General features: G+C 32.0%; 2 protein-coding genes across 2 annotated transcripts; both read right to left on the bottom strand.

Annotated features, from left to right (window-relative positions):
* Positions 1-5,517: 5,517 nt before the first annotated feature.
* On the bottom strand, positions 5,518-6,573 carry LOC108203929 (uncharacterized). The gene is made up of 2 exons (XM_017373132.2): positions 6,159-6,573; positions 5,518-5,893 (listed from the first exon to the last, which is right to left on the bottom strand). Exons 1-2 carry the CDS (start codon positions 6,555-6,557, stop codon positions 5,735-5,737), a joined length of 558 nt encoding a protein of 185 aa, XP_017228621.2. The 5' UTR covers positions 6,558-6,573; the 3' UTR covers positions 5,518-5,734.
* A 1,008-nt stretch (positions 6,574-7,581) lies between these two features.
* On the bottom strand, positions 7,582-8,601 carry LOC108203803 (uncharacterized). Its single transcript, XM_017372984.2, has one exon. It carries the CDS (start codon positions 8,599-8,601, stop codon positions 7,582-7,584), a length of 1,020 nt encoding a protein of 339 aa, XP_017228473.2.
* Between the last annotated feature and the right edge of the window lie 11,710 nt (positions 8,602-20,311).

The raw sequence follows: 20,311 nt of genomic DNA, 5'->3' as shown, positions 1-20,311 counted from the left end.
TCCCAGTTTCATTCAGGTTAAAAGGATGGACAATTACGACCCGTAAACGAGCTAGTGGAAGAACAGAGATGGTATATTCCGACCAATACCTTATTTTTACTATATATTTGTGATTAAATGACATCGTTGTCCTTCCACTTTCTCTCTTCAGATAGTATTAGCTATCCAATTAACCCCATCACCTTTCCCCCCAAAATATATGTAATTGTAAGTTTATTGTTGCTTATGTATTCGAATGAGTGGTAAAAACATATGGTTCAATCTCCTTGTTAGTTCTATAAACACCACATCTTCCGAAGGCAGCTTCGTTCAAAGAAGGAGGTCTATCAGTACATTAGATATGGCTTTGTTTCAAAGAATTCCAAGGAACCAAGTTCATCACAGGCCCCTCTCAACATTGTTGTAAGTTACATGCTCTAACATAAACATACTTATATATAGTAGTATATATACATACTGCATAATATATATGATAAACCTTGCACCCAGCCAAATCCGAGAAGGGAAATGAGTCAGAAAGAAGAGGTGGAAGCATTTCTTGCTGACTCGTGGGAGAATCTTACCAATTTTGAAGCAGATGCATGAAACCAGAAGTCTATGTTGCCAGCTTCACCAGAGATTTATGATATCAATGTTTTTTTTTTTTTTTTTTTGCAATGGGATGGACTTGTAATTTCTTAGTTTTCTTTTGTCTTATGAAACTTATTATTATTGGATTTATAATTTTCTTTACAACTTCTTATATTTTTAAAAAGATTAATAATTTTAATTTTTGACAAATGTTCATATCAATGGCCTTGATTTGAGATGTTTGGCCATGGCTTGTTATTCATTTCCATATGTACAAAGACAGCTCTTTAGTTGATACATGGAGATTTGTTTGGCCACCAACTCAAGATGGAAGTAGGTTCTTTCTACTTTTGGAATATAATTTGAGTTGAAAAAACGCTAAGAACTAAAGATGAGACTCTAGTAGATTTGTGGATGTTTCTAAAACTATGGTGAATGGAGTGTATGGATTTATTACAATTTCACTAGAGTTTTGTGAATTTTGATTGTTACTCAATTTCAAGTTCCACAATATTAATTACTTTTCATTATTTCACATTAATTTTATTTATTAATTATTTTTATTTATTGTAAATTTTCTTTTGTAACCCCCATCTCTCCTCTTTTACTTTTATTTCACTAGTATAAAATTATAAGAGAACTAGAAAATTTAAAAATTCAATAAAAAAAACTAAAAAAACCAAAGTCTAAAAAAATAGTAAGAATAATAACATAATTGTGCATCATGCATTCATCATCATATATAGTATAAAATTATAAGAGAATTTGAAATTTAAAAAATCAATAAAAATACTAAAAAACTAAAATCTAAAAAAATTATTAAGAATAACATAATTGTGCATCATGCATTCATCATCATAATTTCTCTAACTCTTCCATTACTATTTTCTTAACTGTGCCAGATATTTGATTTGTATTGTTGAATCTTGACAGTATTATGGTGTGCCCATGCAGGAGGGGTTGGTTTTAGGGAGTCGGTTCCTAATTCTTTTTAAGCATCAATTTTCAGATACCTCAAATTAGCTCGACACCAATTTCGAAAACTTAGATGTTGTAAACGGCCGTGTATCTCATAGATTATAGAATTAGACAATGTATAATTGACAATGATATAAATAGCTTGATTTTGGGGTTGTACTCAATATCAATCAATTAATAACAAACAAATTATAAAATAATCAAGCAACAATTTGGCTAGCTTCCTCAACTAAAAAATCAGGTCTCACATCTCCTAGAGTACATAATTTTTCGGTGTGGAATATATATGTTTATTATGTTGAAACTGATGTAGTTGTAGCTCGAATTCCAGGAGCTCAACTACAGTTTATTAAGCCTAGAGTCCTTCCCTTTCTCCATCTCAGTCATCCATATCCATCCTTGCCCTCCTTTCTCTCCTTCTTTGCATCCTTTCCCTCCTGCAAAATTTGATGATCTCATGAATTGCAAACTTTAATTATCTAATGAATTAGCACCTTGATTTCTTAAAAAGAACCGTTGACAAATTTTATAGGTTTAATTTATCATAAAAGTAGGATGACATGGCTTTATTATATAAACCCTAGCTTAGAAACAATCACAATTTCACCTCATTTCTCTTCTTGCCTGTTTCCCTTCTCTTCTAAGCTTCTTAAGGTCTCTGACTAAAAATTAAAACAAGAGAATTAGCCATGAGTAAAAAAGAGAATGTTTATTAAACCAAAAAATTAGGGGAAGAGAATTAATTCTACCTGGGTACTGAATTAGATTATGGTATCAGTTCATGAAGACATTTTGCAAGCAGATTCATCAATACTCCTATAATTTTAAGTGTAAAAGCATAAAAGAGAAACCATGCTAAAATAGCCTCTTCTGGGTCAATCTTGTTCAGAGGCTCCTGGAGCATAATCTCCTGCCGGCCACAAAATCAATTAAAGAACAAAAATTGTTAAAGTATAAATGAAGCCAGAGTTTGGACATTTACACACCTCCCTAAATTCTATCTCACAATTTTTGCTGGGAATGTAGATCATCCTCGTCCGAGGACCAGTTGAGCTATAGTCAATATATACAAGAAATTCGAATCAGGAAGAGGTTATCTACAAATATATATATAATACATAACATGATAAGAATACTATAAATGTGTATAGACCTCTCAAAGTTGGACGGACATGAGGGATTGAATGCTTGTACACGAACCATAGGAGCTACAGCTTCCTCAATATATGCAGGCAAAAAAAGTGTATAGGGAGATATGCAAGACTTGTTTTCTTTCTTGTTGTGCTTATAAAGGAGAAAACCAGAGTTTAATTTATAAGCTCAGCAAAATGTATTCTCTCAATTTTGTCGTACTTGGGTCTTGTTATCAAATAATATTTGGGTCTTGTTATCAAAAATGTATTGTATCTCAATCTCATATTGGTATATATTGAGAAATGTAGATATTACACAGAAAATTCAGATATTTCATAGAATAGTTTTTCCAAATTTGCACCAATATATACATATATTCACCCACAGTAAATGATGATCTATATCTATGTGTACAACCCTTTTATTATTGGATATTTAAGAATATTTTGGAGTATATATACTTTTTTAATTATCTTATTACCAACCAACCAAGTATTCCTTATAAATATAATTTTAGTTATATATTTCTCAATATTTTATCATAAACTAATTATTCTTTTTTTGAATATATTCTTAGCTTTGTTTACCTAAAATTGACTGGTATATCACACCTGAATATAGTTAACCAGCTTATTACTCACGGTTAAGAAAAATTATTTGAGAGTGCGAATATATACAAAATAAAAGAACTACCAAATTACATATTACCAAGAGTTTTAGTTAAAATAATTTAATCATGTATATTTTGGATAATGATTAATTTTCTTAATAATTAAATTTTTTTGGTTATATTAAATATTCTCTATTATGCAATTATATATGTTTTATTGCTGCATACAAAACTGTGTTACACATGTCAATACAATTTTAAAAAAATTCTACTTTATGTTTTGAAATTATTATAAAATTATAAAGGGAATTGGTAAGATACTTGTTTAAAAATATACACATAATTTACTTGTTGGTAAAAAAAATTAATACACAAGATGTATTTTAAAATGGAATATCTTTCATTGTGGAAATGACCCTGTTTAACCTCGTATAAACATTTGTTTTAATGAAAATTATATTTGAGAAAAAATTCAACGAGGTTATTTAAAAATCAAAATATTGATATTTAAGATAATTATAGTACTTTATCACATATTTTTTTCAAAATAAGAATCAAGAACCCTTGTAAAAATGAAATTTTTGACTTCTTAATGAAGAAAATATTTTGAATATGCATCCGAATGTTTATTACAGGTTGTGAATGTGACTAAGTTTTGTTAATGTACATTCATGCCTTAGATAAAAAAGTGGTATAAAGTATTAGATCTTCGTCACTTAAGAAAGTGTGACATAAAAAAAATAGATGGAGTCACTTTGACATAAGTATGACTTAGGATTTTCGGAATAAAAATAAGGATACAATGCTAAGATATTTTTATTGATTAAGAATTTTTACTGTGTGAATTACATTTTATATCATGTAGATTATTCGGATATTTTTTATGGAATATATTTTGTGTATCTGTGCTCTAACTATAATCGAGCATGATGTGGGACTTTAATTATGTGATAAAAATTATGTGTTACATTGTTAAGTTGTGTTTTTGAAAAAGATAAAAAACAAATTATTTTGAGCCGTCATAGTTACTTTCTGTGTTTCGCGGCTCATTCGTTTAATATTTGAGGTTTGGTGTACGAGTCAGTTGATGTGCATCGTAGTTGAGAATATTAGAATTGCAGAAAATTAATAATCGGATATCATATATGTGGGGTGCCCCTTTGTAATAGGTATTTTTGTCATAGATTTTTGGATTAATAAATTATATTATATTTTAGTTTTGAATTTAGAATTGATATTTCGAAAAGTGAGGATGTTTACAATGAACATGAGGAAAAAAAAATGCTTGTAAGGTGTTATATCACTAAAACGTACAATTTCTTCCGTCAAAGTATTCTAATTTCTCAAGTGTTACAATTTATATCGTTTAATTAAGCTCCACTGTTACAATACCTACAGATAAATAAAACTCAAACTCATCTAATATATTAACTAGATATCTGGATAAGGTTTTGAGCAGATTATATTAGAGCTGTTAGAGAACAGAGCTGTTCGCGAACAAGCTCGAGCTCGGCTCGATAAAAGCTCGGTTCGGCTCAGTTCATTAAGAACTCGAGCTCGAGCTCGAACACATAAATGTGTTCGTTAAGAAAACGAGCTCGAGCCGAGCTTTTAGTGTGTTGGGCTCGAGCTCGGCTCGAACTCGTTCGGCTCGAGCTCGGCTCGTTAAAGCTCGAAAAAATACAATATTTTCATGATAATTTCGTAATATATATATGTTATTGAACGCCGAATTCAACACATAATATATCAAATCGATCAGAAGAATATTAACTATAATATGGTACAATCCAAACACACTAAAAATTTTATTTGCACTACAGGAAAAGCGGTCATTTTCGACCGTCCAATTCTGGTCGAAGTTAGCCTAGTCGAAATTAATTCTCGGTCGAAAATATTTAATTTCGACCGTCCTTTTCAGCCCAAAAATTGTTTTCAGTGAAAATTCGAACTTCCCGCCCAAGTTTTTTATAAAAAACTGAAAATTTCATTTTCCAGCCATATATAATATTTTCGACCGATGACGGTCGAATTTATTAAACCTTCAAATAAATTTTTTGGTCGAAATAAACAAACCATTGCGGTCGAACTTATTAAACCAAAAAATTGGTGGTCGAAATTAATAGACCATTATTTTGGTGCGGTCGAAATTAATAGACCATAATATAAATTTAACAGTTTCAGTGGATTCTGCTTACCTGTTCAAAGCCAAAATACCAAACGACATCCAAAATAACAATAAAAAAAACTTAAAAATTTAAAGCCAAATTGCCAACAAAAAAATACCAAACTAATCAACTTAACTACAGATAATATACTTAAATATTTAAACCATCCACCAAAAGTTAGAAATTCATCCATCCACCAAAAGTTAGAATATTCACTGGCTTACTAAACCATCAACCAAAAGTATGAAATTCCAAATTACCACCAGTACTGCTGCTAATCTAACAGAGGGTATAAAAACGCATTTACATCATAGTCATCTTCATACGGATTTTTCTCTGTGCTAGCAGCCTCCTTCCCCTTCCCCTCTGGCTGCCCCTCTGGCTGCTGCTGCTGCTCCTTCCCATTCCCCTCTAACTGCTGCTGCTGACTGACCTGAGGATGACATAAAATCCGTATCAATACTAATCAACACAAAATCAAAAAAATCAACACAAGTTTACATAGATTACAGTAATAAATCAAAAACTAAGCTAAAGTTTCAATCTTCAAATCAATATCAACACAAACTGCACTAATTAACACAGGATCAAAAATAACCAACACAACTCCACATGAACTACAGTACCTAACCCAAAACTAAGCTACAGTTCCAATTTCTACAAAAATCAAATTAATCAAAGACAATTATGAATCATACCTCTACAATGACTTTGTCATTGTTCTTGAGGATTTGACTAAGTAATCCCTTCGCTGCACGCACATAATCAGTCCGGAATAACTCCTGGACTGGGTCTGGAAAAGTGGCAGCAGCCAACTTGCTCAGTTCCTGATCCACTACGGGCTGCGTGACCTCACGAGTAGGCAGAGAGCGCACCATTTCATCCACCTCGCACAATATAGTGGACATCATCCCAAAGATATGACCTGAAATGTCCTGGCTTGCTTCGCGCGATCCTTCAGCAAATTGTGAAGCTTCTGATCTATCTAGAAGATCTGACAAGCTTTGTCGCGGGCGAAGAATTGCTTTCCCTTTTCTCGGAGGTTTGGCCTTCAGTGTCGCCAATATATCTTGCCTCTGCTTCAGTTTTTTTATCATTTTATCGGCGTCAGCAGCAGACAAACCAGCAGTCAAAGCGGGCATCTTCACGCAAAGCAGGCTGAGAAGACTTCGCTTGCTTTATCTTCTCCTACAATGTCAATGATTATGTCAGATCCCTCTTACAAAATACAAAAAGCCATTTAAGAAATACAAAATGCAGATGGTGGCCATTAGATTTTATGCGTTCTCCAAACTCACAAAAAATTCACATTAACAAACAAGAAAATGTACTATTGATTATAAGTCGAGGAGTGCCAGAGTTTTGCTCAACGCTGAGTCTGTAAACAAACGGGAGTACATGCGGGGTTTTGATGAGCTTAAACGAGAAGTTAATCATAAATCAGAAACAGTTTATCCGTATAATTTTTATTATTCAACACCTTTTCTTCTGATAATATGCTCTAATAATATGATACTGATGTTCTAGAAGTTGTTTATGCTTAATAAACTTGAAATCATATTCTTATTTATGAATTAAACATCTTTATTAGTCTCATATCGAATTATTGGTGACTATACATAGTTAGCAGCAAGAAACAACACCGTATTAACTTAATTAGTAGAAAACTAAAGAATATTACCTAGCTTTATTTCCTAAAAAGTTTAAAAATACATGTAATTCCGAGAACAATTAGGGTCAGAGGAAAAGACACTCGTGAAAATGATTATTGCTGTCATTCTATTTCAAGAATATTAAATTCACGAGTTTACTACTTGCAATTTCACTGACTTGACTAACTACACTGCGTTTTATGATTAAAACCTGCTGTTGTCATAGTCCTTTTCTTATATTATATATAAGAATATTTTTCTATTATAGAATTATAAACTATGTTACATGTACACTCTATTAATAGCCGACAAAAATAAAAGTGCTGATGCTAAACTAGAGACAAGTATTGCAAATTCATATTTATAATTTTATTTACACTATTTAATTTACATTCTTTTCAAATAACAAACGGCTCCAATGTATGTGCATTACAGGATACATTTTTCCTTTCATTACATTTTGAATCCATCAGTGGAAAGGCCGAGTCTCACATTTCGAATCTCTTTTGAAAAGGCCGAGTCTCACATTTCGAATCTCTTTTGAAAATTTTGGAAACCGATGATCAAATTGTTTCCACTCATCTCCATCCGCCGGGTGACTTAATTCACCTTCAACCACGTTTCTATCATGATGCCATCTCATACATTTTGCAGTCTTTCCAGCCATGAACAAACGTTGTAGTCTCAGGGTGAGAGGAAAATAACGCAAGACCTTTCGTGAGATCTTTTTTTTGTTAAGATCTTTTGGTTCTTTGTATCGGCTTTCATTGCATATATCACAACGCGTCTTCTCGCTATTTTCCATGTAAAATAACATACAATCATTCTCACAAGCATCAATCTTTTCATATCCCAAATTCAATCCTTTAAGCATATTTTTCACAGCATAGTAGGTTTGGGGCAGTTTATGATTGTCAGGCAAGACTGATCCAATGAGCTTAAGCAACTCATCAAAGCCATTGTTACTACAATTATGCTTGTTCTTGAAATGAAGTAACTCATTCACGAACTCAAAGGTTGTATAGTTGACATTGCTTGGATAAATTGGTTCCGAAGCACTGTGCAGCATCTTATAAAATTCTTTTGCCGCTGGATTCGGTTCATCATCCATTTTCTCACAATACCTATTTGCCTCCCCAATATCCCTTAACATATCATCGGCGTCATAATACATATCAACATCCCCATCACCAACATTTCTAGTACTCGTCCCGATATTTTCTTCCGGCATTTTCTCCCCATGTGCCGTCCATATGGTATACCATTGCATTATACCATACCGATACAAATCAAGTTTAACGGCAATAGGATTCTTGTAATGCTTATTTTTACAATTTCCACACGGACACCTAATAAGCCCATCACTTCCTCCGCGAAGATTTTCACAAGCAAATTTAATAAAATCATCAACACCATTTTTGTATTCAACCGTTAAATATCTTGACTCATTATATCGACTACGACTAATCCAACTACGATCGGAAGCCATCTACAATAAAAACATACATCGAATTAATCTTAGCTCATTTCAACACAAATACACTAATTAAAACATGCTACATCTATGTGCAAATATATCACAACTATAGAAACATGGAAATGTCATAAATATATGGGGATTAAAAATACTACTATTACAATAATTAACAAAGACAAGCAAATATAGATTATTAATAACATAAAAGAATGACTTGATGATTTATGAAGATTTCATATGAAATGCTTGAGTTTGGAGAGCAAAAAAGAGAAACAATGGAGGTAAGCAAAGAAAGAAACGGCTACTGGAAAGGAAAGGGGAAAGGCAACTTATTTTTTTTGGGCGGCTAAATTCGACCAACTCTGGTCGAAATTAGGTTTCGACCGGAAACGGTCGAATTTATTATTTTCGACCGAATCTGGTCGAAATTAGGTTTCGACCAGAAACAGTCGAAATTATTATTTCCGACTAACACCGGTCGAAAATATAACTGCGACCAAATCTGGTCGAAATTACTAGGTCGACCGTAAACGGTCGAAATTATATTTTCGACTAGAAACGGTCGAATGTTTATTTCCGACCAAAACCCCTTAAAATATTCAAAAAACAAAGTGCGGGAAAATTCCCACCACATGGATATTTTTGACCGGCAATTATTTTCGACCAAGTCCATGGGCGGGAAAAAGTTGGAGGGTTATTTTCGACCAAATAATTTCGACCGGCCTTAATTTCGACGGGTTTCGGTCGAATTTATTAAGTTCGACCGTTAACGGTCGAAATTAATCTGCGGTCGAAAATAACCGGTCAAAATTAGCCGCTTTTCTTGTAGTGTTGGCTTGCTATTTTAAGAGTAAAGTAGCGGTTTGACCTTATTCTTCTCTGGCTCGGCTCAACTCGGCTCGTATTTGTTCGTGAACAAGCTCGTGTTCGGCTCGTTAGTTAACGAGCTCGAGCTCGAACACACTTTTTTGTTCGATAAGAAAGCTCGGCTCGGCTCGGTTCGATAGGAAAAAATTTAAAGCTCGGCTCGGCTCGGCTCGGCTCGGTTAAAACTCGGCTCGGCTCTGTTCGTAAACAGCCCTAGATTATATATTCAGCTTAGCTTTTTCCTTCACTGTACCCCCACAGATTGAAAACAAGACCTTTGACTACATATACTTGAGAGAAGCTGTAGCTGCTTCATAATGGTTATTTTAGGAGAACTACATTCCTCATCTCACTACCAAAGGTGTGGAGATATATATATCATACGGATTGTTCTTGCAGGGTTGAAGGAGGTCAGGTTCAGCCAGCGGCCAGAAAAATGGGGAGTAATACACCAAATCCACCAAATATTATTGTACCAGCTCCAGATTCAACAAAGCAATGTGCTGAGAAATCAGTTAAACCTATCCGTGAGGTGAGCATGAAAATTTTCTACACAAGCTTTCTTATTTTTCTTCCACCTTAATTATCAAGAAAACCTTACTTACACTACAAGAAAACAGGTCAAAACCGACCGCACAAAACCGACCGCCGCATATAAAACCGACCGACGGTCGCGTGGTCGGTTTTAACCCGTCGAAATCACAAAACGACGTCGACCTGGGTGACGTGGCAACAAATAAAACCGACCGTCGGCAACGGTCGGTTATATGTATGACATGGCACTGTTATAACCCAGATAAAAGGCACAAAACCGACCACTTCAGTCGGTCGGTTTTACTAGTGGCTTCTGACGTGGTGTGACACGTGTTGACACGTGGTGACAGGTGGCATCAAGTGGGGCCACTTTTCTGGGAACAAAAAGGCACATAACCGACCACTCACTTGGTCGGTTTTAAGGATTAAACCCGACCAATTCACGTAACCGACCAGGGTTTAACCGACCAGCCATATCGGTCGGTTTTAGGCTTATAACCGACCGATATTCTTCATAACCGACCGATTCTGTCGGTCGGTTATGTCCTGTTTTCCCGTAGTGTTATCCGGGTACCATGATTTGCATGACCAGGCACCATTTAAAGCCCACCCATCCTGGATTAAGAAGATGCAAGATACTGCACAATGGGAATGGGATCATCTATACATGGAATGGGATCTTAGGGAATTGCTGAACATAGGGAAATTCACTATCATGGAATAGCTTTCTGTTATCATGCGTTACCACATATAGATAACGGCTAGGAGTACTAATCATAAGAATTTTAGTTTTTTGTTCTTGGAGGGGAAGAAGATGGGACAAAAACTTAAGATGCTTATGTATAATTCATAAAATAAGGAGATTTGAGGTCTTCGATGTTTTGACATTTTTTAATAAGCAAACAAATTGGAAACTTAGTTTTATTCATGCATTGGCCTTACATTTTTGTTTCCTTCATGTACAACTTACTTGTTATTGATTGGTGTTGCAATGATATATGTTTTATGTCATATATACATTTTATATGTTTGATTGTACTTTATATTATTTAATTATTTATTTCTTTAATTTTACTGATTTATATTTGATGTGTTAATTTTTTTTATTTAACCTTGGATTTTAAAATGGACTTTCCTGTAGAAAGAAAAGATTTGTGGATGTTTCTAAAACTATGTGAATGGAGTGTAGGGGGACTTATTACAATTCTACCAGTTTTGTGAATTTTGATTATTACCCCATTTCAAGTTCCACATAATATTAATTGCTTTTCATTATTTTCACATTAAATTTTATTTGTCAATTATTTTATTTATTGTAAATTTCTTTCGTAACCAGCATCTCTACTCTTTTAGTCCTATTTCAATAGTATAAAATTATAAGAGAACTAGAAAACTCATAAATTCAATATAAAAACTAAAAAACTACAATCCAAAAAAAAAAAATAATAACAATAACATAATTGTGCATCATCATAAATAGTATAAAATTATAAGAGAACTTGAAAATTCAATAAAAAACTAAAAATTTAAAATTTTAAAAAATTTAGGAAGAATAAGCATCATGCATTCATCATCATAATTTCTTTAGCCCTTCCTTTTCTATTTTCATAATTGTGCCAAATATTTGATTTGTATTGTTGAATGTGTATGCTTCACCCTATTATGGTGCCCTTGCACCGGAGGTTGATTTTGGGGAGTCAGGTTGGTAATACTTTTTAAACATCAATTTTCAAATACCTCAAATAAGCTCAACACCACCCCGTGTATCTCATAGATTATGGAATTAGCTAATTAGAAAATATATTATTGACAATGGTATAAATAGCTTGATTTTGGGGTTGTATTGGATATCAATCAATTAATAACAAACAAATTATAAAATAATTAATCAACAATTTGGATAGCTTCCTCGACTAAAAACACTCAGGCCTTACATCTCCTACAGTACATAATTTTTCCCTGTGGAATATATATGTATATTGTGTTGAAACTGATGTAGTTTGTAGCTTGAATTCCATGAGTTCAACTACAGTTTATTAAGCCTAGAGTCCTTCCCTTTCTCCGTCTCCATCATCCATATCCATCATTTCCATCATTTCCCTCCTTTCCCTCCTTTCTCTCCTTCTTTGCCTCCTTTCCCTCCTGCAAAATTTGATGATCTCATGAATTGCAAACTTTAATCATCTAATGAATAGCACCTTGATTTCTTAAAAGAACAGTTGACAAATTTTATAACTTTATCATAAAAGTAGGACGACATGGTTTTATTATATAAACCCTTAGAAACAAACACAATTTCACCTCCTTTCTCTTCGTGCCTGTTTCCCTTCTCTTCGAAGCTTCTTAAGGTCTCTTAAGATAGACTACAAATGAAAACAAGAGAATTAGCCATAAGTAATAAAGAAGAGAATGTTTATTAAACCAAAAAATTAGGGGAAGAGAATTTCTACCTGGGTACTGAATTAGATTATGGTATCCGTTCATGAAGACATTTTGCAAGATTCATACGAACAAGATAAGATAACATATGTTAGTTAATTTGTATGAATAGACAATATAATCCAATACTCTAATTTAAGTGTAAAAGAATAAAAGAGAACCATGCTAAATCAGCCTCTTCTGGGTCGATCCTGTTCAGAGACTCCTGGAACATAATCTCCTGCCAGCCACAAAATTAATTAAAGAACAAAAAATGTTAAAGTATAAATGAAGCCAGAGTTTGAACATTTACACACCTCCCTAAATTCTACCTCATAATTTGTGCTGGGAATGTAGATCATCCTCGTCCGATGACCAGTTGAGCTATAGTCATTATATACAAGAAATTCTAATCAGAAAGAGGTTATCAACAAATATATATAATACATACATGATAAGAAGGCTATAAATTTATATAGACCTCTCAAAGTTGGACGGAATGAGGGATGAATGCTTGTACACGAACCATAGGAGCTACAGCTTCCTCAATATATGCAGGGAAATAAGGTGTACAAAGAGATATGAAGACTTCTTTTTTTCTTTGTTGTGCTAAAGAAGAAAACTAGAGTTTAATTTATAAGCTCCTCAGTACCTAATGTATCCTCTCAATTTAGTCATACTTGGGTCTTGTTATCAAAAGTATGTTTGTTGTAATTGCATCTCATATTCCTTATATAATCAAATGTGTTGAGAAATGGTAGATATTACACAAAATATTCAGATATGTCATAGAACTTTTTTTCCAAATTCGCAGAGTACTTTCCATCTTCCCTTATTTGCACCCATACATATAATCAAATGTGTTGAGAAATGTAGATATTACACAAAATATTCAGATATTTCATAGAACTTTTTTTTCCAAATTGGCAGAGTACTTTTGATCTTCCCTTATTTGCACCAATACATATAATCAAATGTGTTGAGAAATGTAGATATTACACAAATATTCTGATATTTTATAGAACTTTTTTCCAAATTTGCAGAGTACTTGGATCTTCCCTTATTTGCACCAATACATATATCGCCAACACTAATGGGATCTGTATGTACAACCCTTTTATCAATGGATATAAGAATATTTAGAATATATGTACTTTTTAATGATCTTATTACCAACCAACCAAGTACAGTATTCCTTATAAATATAATTTTAGTTATATATTTCTCAATATTTTATTATAAACTAATTATTATTTTTGAATATATTTCTAGCATTGTTTAACTAAAATTGACATGTATATTACACCTAAATATGGTTAACCTTATAGTCACTATTAAGAAAAATTATTTGAAAGAGGGCATATATATAAAATTAAAAACTACCAAATTACATATTACCAAGAGTTAGTTAAAATAATTATCATGTATATTTGGTTGATGTAGTTTTTTTTATATTTTTGGTTGGATGTATTTTTTTTTTTAATAATTTAAAAGTTTTGGATTTACTAAAACTTATTCTATATTATTAAATGCCCATTATATATGGTTTTATGCATGACAATCTTAGTAAGCATGTTCAACAATTTAAAAAAATTCTACTCATGCTTTTGAAATTAGTAATAATTATAATAGGAAATTGGGAAGGATTAACTTATTTAAAAAAGAGTTAATTGAATTGGCACCCCTTCACATTGCAACATTGCACCTAATATCAACTATTCTATCTGTTGGTAAAAAAATTTAATACACGAGGTGCGTTTTAAGATGGATAATCCCTGCATATGGAAAATGATTCGTGTTTAACATGCATATAAACTTGTTTGTTTTTGAATGAAATGGATACTTAAGAAAAAAATCAACCATGTTATTTTAAAAATAATTTTTGGTATTAATTGGAGAATTAATAGCACCTTATCACATTTTTGTCAATGTAGAATCAAAAACCCTTGGTAAAATTAAGAATGTTTGTTCTTAGGAGATAAGAAAATAATTCTTTGTCATCGAGTATTTTTCTATTTAGTTTCATTTTTTCCTCTTTTGTTTTTCATCTATGCAATATATATAAATATATATATATATATATATATATATATATATATATATATATATATATGTAATAAGGGGTATAATTTGTCGTCGATAAACGGTTTTGTCTTATATCTCGAAACAGTTTGATATACTACAGATAAAACTCTGCTATTGTTTTGTTAAATATAATTTATAATTATTTAAAAATAAAACAAGTAAATTTTACTTCATTAATATATATTCTATTTATAATAATAATTATTAGAGATGCATAACTTATAAATACAGTTGTGCAGATAGTAATAATTGCTACAATTCTAATAATTAAACAAACAAGTTTATATATACATTAATAACGAATAAAAAGTTACTTGATGAGTTTTGAATATCACATTTGAAAAGTATGAACTTGTGGGTGTGATAGAAGCAAAATATGGAAAATGAGGCTAGGTTTGTACAAGAGAGAAAGTAAAGAGACGTCTAGTGTAAAGGAAAGCGCCCTCAGGGGCGGATGTACAGTGTGTCCTAGTGTGTCACGTGACACGCCATTATTTAAAAAAAAGTTTATATATGTTATGCAGTATATGTTTCATGTCTGTGCAGACAACCTGGTTTTGTGTCATTCAATGCTTCTATTAGGCTCGAGTGCTCTTCTCTCCAAACTTCACACATTCATCTTTAAATTCGAAACCTATCTATTCACCTTTGAAACATCCACACATTACACATACATCTTCGAATTTGTCTTGCTAATTTTTGGGTTTCTCAAATTTGAAAAAATATGCAATTTGACAAGAAAAAGTTGAGCTTACGAGGTGTTTGTGAAAATGTCGCAGAGAATTATTTGATAAAATTCATTATTATTCTTGTTTATTGTGTGGTGACGAAATGAAAATGTCGAATACATGAGATATATCGAGCTTGTGACACATCATATATAAAATCCTGTATCCGCCACTGAGCGTGCTAGGTTTTGATTAATTAGGCTGCTAATTTCGCCTGAGATGGTCAAATATATGTGTGTGTGTGTGTGTATTCGACAACTTCGATTATATTAAATCGAATATATATATATAGCAACTCGATCAATCGACAAAATTAACTGCAATGACATCCAGTCGAAATTATATAATCAAGCATATTTAATTTGGTTGAAAAACAATTTTGTGCTAGATTTTTCCCCCAACCAAAAGGCGGCAAAATTTCGGCCGTCAAATTATTTACGACTGGGAACGTAGGCTGGAAAACTCCCGCTCAAACCTTGGAGGGTACAAAAATGATGGGGAACGTAGGCGCGGGATAAAAGTTATAAATTATGACCGTGTTCAGTTGAAAATATATGCAGAGACGATATTAAAAAACTTTGCCCTAAAATCTAACAAATCCATCCAAATAAATAACATGGCTCAAATCAAAATGAACACAATGGCTTAAAATCAACATAACATGGCTCAGATGAAAATAAACACTATAGATCAAATCAAAATCAAAATCATGGTCCGAAATAAAAAAAATGAACAACATTAATCAAAATCCAATTTTTCCACCAAAAATGTGACAAAATCAAAAACACCTAAAACTAATCAAAATAAGGGAAATTTCATAATTATAATAAATTAGCCTTTTGTCGTTAATGTGGTTTGGACATATTCTTGAATCATGTTCATAAGTGTTTATTACTACAACCATGTTCGTTTCCGTATATATTTTTTTAATCTCTGAAGATATTTTATTTATGGAATGAACAACTATGATTAATACCTTTATATATCTCAATATTTTTAATTAGTATTTCTAGTTTTAATAAGTATAAGAACTAACAACAATACATTATACTCTCGTACAAATTTTAAGATCTTCTATTTTTATAAAATTCTTTATAATAAATCCAAAATTGTCTATAATTTATATTCAAATTATTTTAAATGGGCCTAAAAGTGCAAAAATATTAACAAAATGATATACATACGTACGTACATACTACATACATACATACATATATTCATATATATATATATAATATATATAGAGAGAGTGTGTGTCTAGTAGGGAACATCTATATATACATATACAATTCGTATATGAATCTCATTATTCATCAAATATATAATTAGTAAATCAAAAAATAAAGTTTAATTATTTTTCTTCCCAAAAAACGTTGAAAATTAATCATAATATAAAAACTAGTTCTAAAGTAGAACCATATTCTTCCAAGTTGGTTGTAAATATAATTTAAAAAACAAATTTTGTACGTACTACTTAGATGGAGTCACACTTTATAGAATACTCATCATAATAGACAAACTTGTTCTACAATAAAAGCACATTCATCCAAAGTATTTCTATACATGAACAAAATGTTAAAATCAAATTCTTTTTAGTTTAAATTATTAGTGCATGTTATATTTAATTGTCTGCCAAATTATGAATAATTTTAAAATATTAATTACATGTTAAATTTTAAAGTAGAATCAACTGAATCTCTATGGGACTCATGTGGTTCTCTTTAGAATAATAACACACACACACATATATATATATATGTAAATCAGTACACACACACATATATATATGTAAATCTTTATATTGAATGTATATATTATTTCGATGGAATTTTATTTTTGTAATAATAAATGGCTTCGATGAGGGGTGAGCATTCAGTCGGTTCGGTCCAAAACCGGACCAACCGAATGGACCGAAAATTGAAATTTATTTTTTTTCCCGGGCCGAATCCGGCCCAAAACAACCGAATTATTTTAAAAACTAAAATTTATATTATAAAAGATTATTCATTATTTTTAAAAAAAATAAGATTTATTAATCACCACCACTTCACAAAGAGTAGATATAATTAGATTATAAATTAGATATTATAATTATAACTTATAAGATATATATAAATATATATTATATAGATAAAAATTAATTTTTATATATTGTTTGGACTATTGGGTATATTCGGTCCTGACTAAAATATTTTTTAACGGACCGGACCGAACCGAATGTTATTCGGTCTATTCGGTCGGACCGAATAGACCAAATTTCAGAAAATTAGGACCGAACCAAACCGAATTCGCACCGTTCGGTTCTGTCTTCGGTTCTGCTCACCCCTAACTTGGATAAATGTGTTACTTATGTATCACATTTTTTGGTTCACATCTTGTCAAAAAAAATTATTTATCTTTTAAAAATATAAGAACTTGTAAAGGAAAATTAGAAAGCTAATTATAATCAGTTTTATAAGACAAAAGAAAACTAAGAAATTACAAGTCCAAAAAAAACATTGATATTATAAATTGCTGGTGAAGCTGGCGACATAGACTTCTGGTTTCATGCATCTGCTTCAAAATTGGTAGATTCTCCCACGAGTCAGCAAGAAATGCTTCCACCTCTTCTTTCTGACTCATTTCCCTTCTCGGATTTGGCTGGGTGCAAGGTTTATCATATATATTATGCAGTATGTATATATACTACTATATATAAGTATGTTTATGTTAGAGCATGTAACTTACAACAATGTTGAGAGGGGCCTGTGATGAACTTGGTTCCTTGGAATTCTTTGAAACAAAGCCATATCTAATGTACTGATAGACCTCCTTCTTTGAACGAAGCTGCCTTCGGAAGATGTGGTGTTTATAGAACTAACAAAGAGATTGAACCATATGTTTTTACCACTCATTCGAATACATAAGCAACAATAAACTTACAATTACATATATTTGGGGGGGGGGGGGGGAAGGTGATGGGGTTATTTGGATAGCTAATACTATCTGAAGAGAGAAAGTGGAAGGACAACGATGTCATTTAATCACAATATATAGTAAAAATAAGGTATTGGTCGGAATATACCATCTCTGTTCTTCCACTAGCTCGTTTACGGGTCGTAATTGTCCATCCTTTTAACCTGAATGAAACTGGGATCCAGGTGTTCTTATATTTTGCAAACCAGGAGAAGCTATGAATACCTATGTCCGATTAGGATTTGTACTAGAATTAGTAGAAAGATGTGTATAAGAAAAACTAAGACACTCTGCAATTTACTGCATAAGTGACCTCATCCCTATCAATACATCTATAAGAAAAACTAAGCTATACAGTAGCATGTACAAGATACTCACCTCATCCCTCTCTTCAATTTCTTTAACATCATTGCTAAAAGTTTGTAATAACCCTTTGATGTGCTGATCTTCTCAGTTGGTACTTTTGAAGCTTGAATTGTTTCACCTTCCTGTTCCATCATTAAAAGGTATATATAAATACACACAGAGATACATACATACATTAATTTATATGTATATTTATATATAATATTGGACCTATAAAATTGGTTAAAACTTGGATATAAAAACAAAAGTACATAATTATACCAAAAAAAACAGATCTAAAAATTAAAACTATGAACTATTAATAATTTAATCTAGTTGCATTAGGTTAATAAATGCTTTTTCAAGACCAATAAAATAATAATGCTTTTATGAATTTGCATATGTTTTTTTTACAAACCAAATCCAGTAACTTGTGCATAATCTTCTCTTTGCGATCATGAGCATCATTATCATGAGTGTCCATTGCTCGGTCATGATTGTGATCATGTTCATTGTGCACACACGTAAATTTAATTATAAACTCATATAATAACTTGGTATTGTATTGTAATCACATACATGTGGCCAATATAGATCTCGAATTAAAATTCAAAAGAGAATCACATTTATTCACCTCATGTGGTTTAAACATTGCTAGTTGAGTGTGAGGAAGGATTTCTTCCACCGATTTTTCTTTAAGATGTGAGGAAGAAGCCATAGCTAGAAAGAGAGTACAAGCACAAGTTTGATGAAGAGTGTTAATAGCCTACTCTTTAATTATATACTCGGCCAAAAGATAAGATTATAGTAAAAGTTGTTGACTCTCCATGTTATCTACAAATTACAACCAGCTGAAAGGCATTTAATACTATATCTCTTTCTAATCTTACAATCTCTAAAGATCTACTAGACATGTGCATTAATAGGCATTTATTATGAGGTTCAACTAGAAAAAAAAGGAGTTAAAAAGGAGTAACTCCCATACCAATCACCTATGTATACGGGAGGTATTTTGAGCAAAGTTGTCTTAACTCGAGAATATTAAGTATCATATTCTCATTTCGAGTTAACATATTCCTCAAAATCATACCTAGTGATGGAATAGACTGATTACTTATTTACTGACCGAACTGCTGAATTATCATCACCCACCCCTAATATGACATCCTCCTGCCCAAACTTAACTCCTCCCCAAACCCGAACCTAAATCCGGCGTCATGCATTATATGAACATGCTTAAACAAGATCCACGCATGCCCAAGAGCCTACACCAGCTAGGCTCCATCTCAGTTCCACGGGACCCCCCACCCAATCAATTGTTTGGCCCATCCATGCGGCAACAAGGCCCATCTTGGGGTCTATGCTCGGGCCACACTAACCTTCCCTTTCCCTTTATGTTTAGTTTGTATATAATTGGTTTCTATTTAATTGAGTGATATATATATGAGAGAAAGAGAGAGTTAAGTTTCCTGGAGTCCTCATTTCAGTAGAGTCTTGGAGTCCTCATTATTAGAAATTGGAAAAAATATAATCTAGTTATTTTAAAAAAATTGGTTGTAAAATATTTTAAACATTCGACAATCTAATGAAAGATATGTTCTACAACGTAATCAACATGCATAACAATTGCTTTTTTAAATCACACTGACGCTAGTATCACAATTATGCACACATGGTAAATCATAAATATTGTAATAATTGCTACAATTCTAATAATTAAGACAAACAAGTTTATATATACATTAATAATGAATAAAAAGTTACTTGATGAGTTTTGAAGATCACATTTG

Source organism: Daucus carota, chromosome 1 (assembly GCF_001625215.2).
Source record: "Daucus carota subsp. sativus chromosome 1, DH1 v3.0, whole genome shotgun sequence".
Classification (NCBI taxonomy): Eukaryota; Viridiplantae; Streptophyta; class Magnoliopsida; order Apiales; family Apiaceae; genus Daucus; species Daucus carota.
Note: the sequence above shows the minus strand (reverse complement) of the source record. Positions and strands in the feature narration are given on the sequence as shown.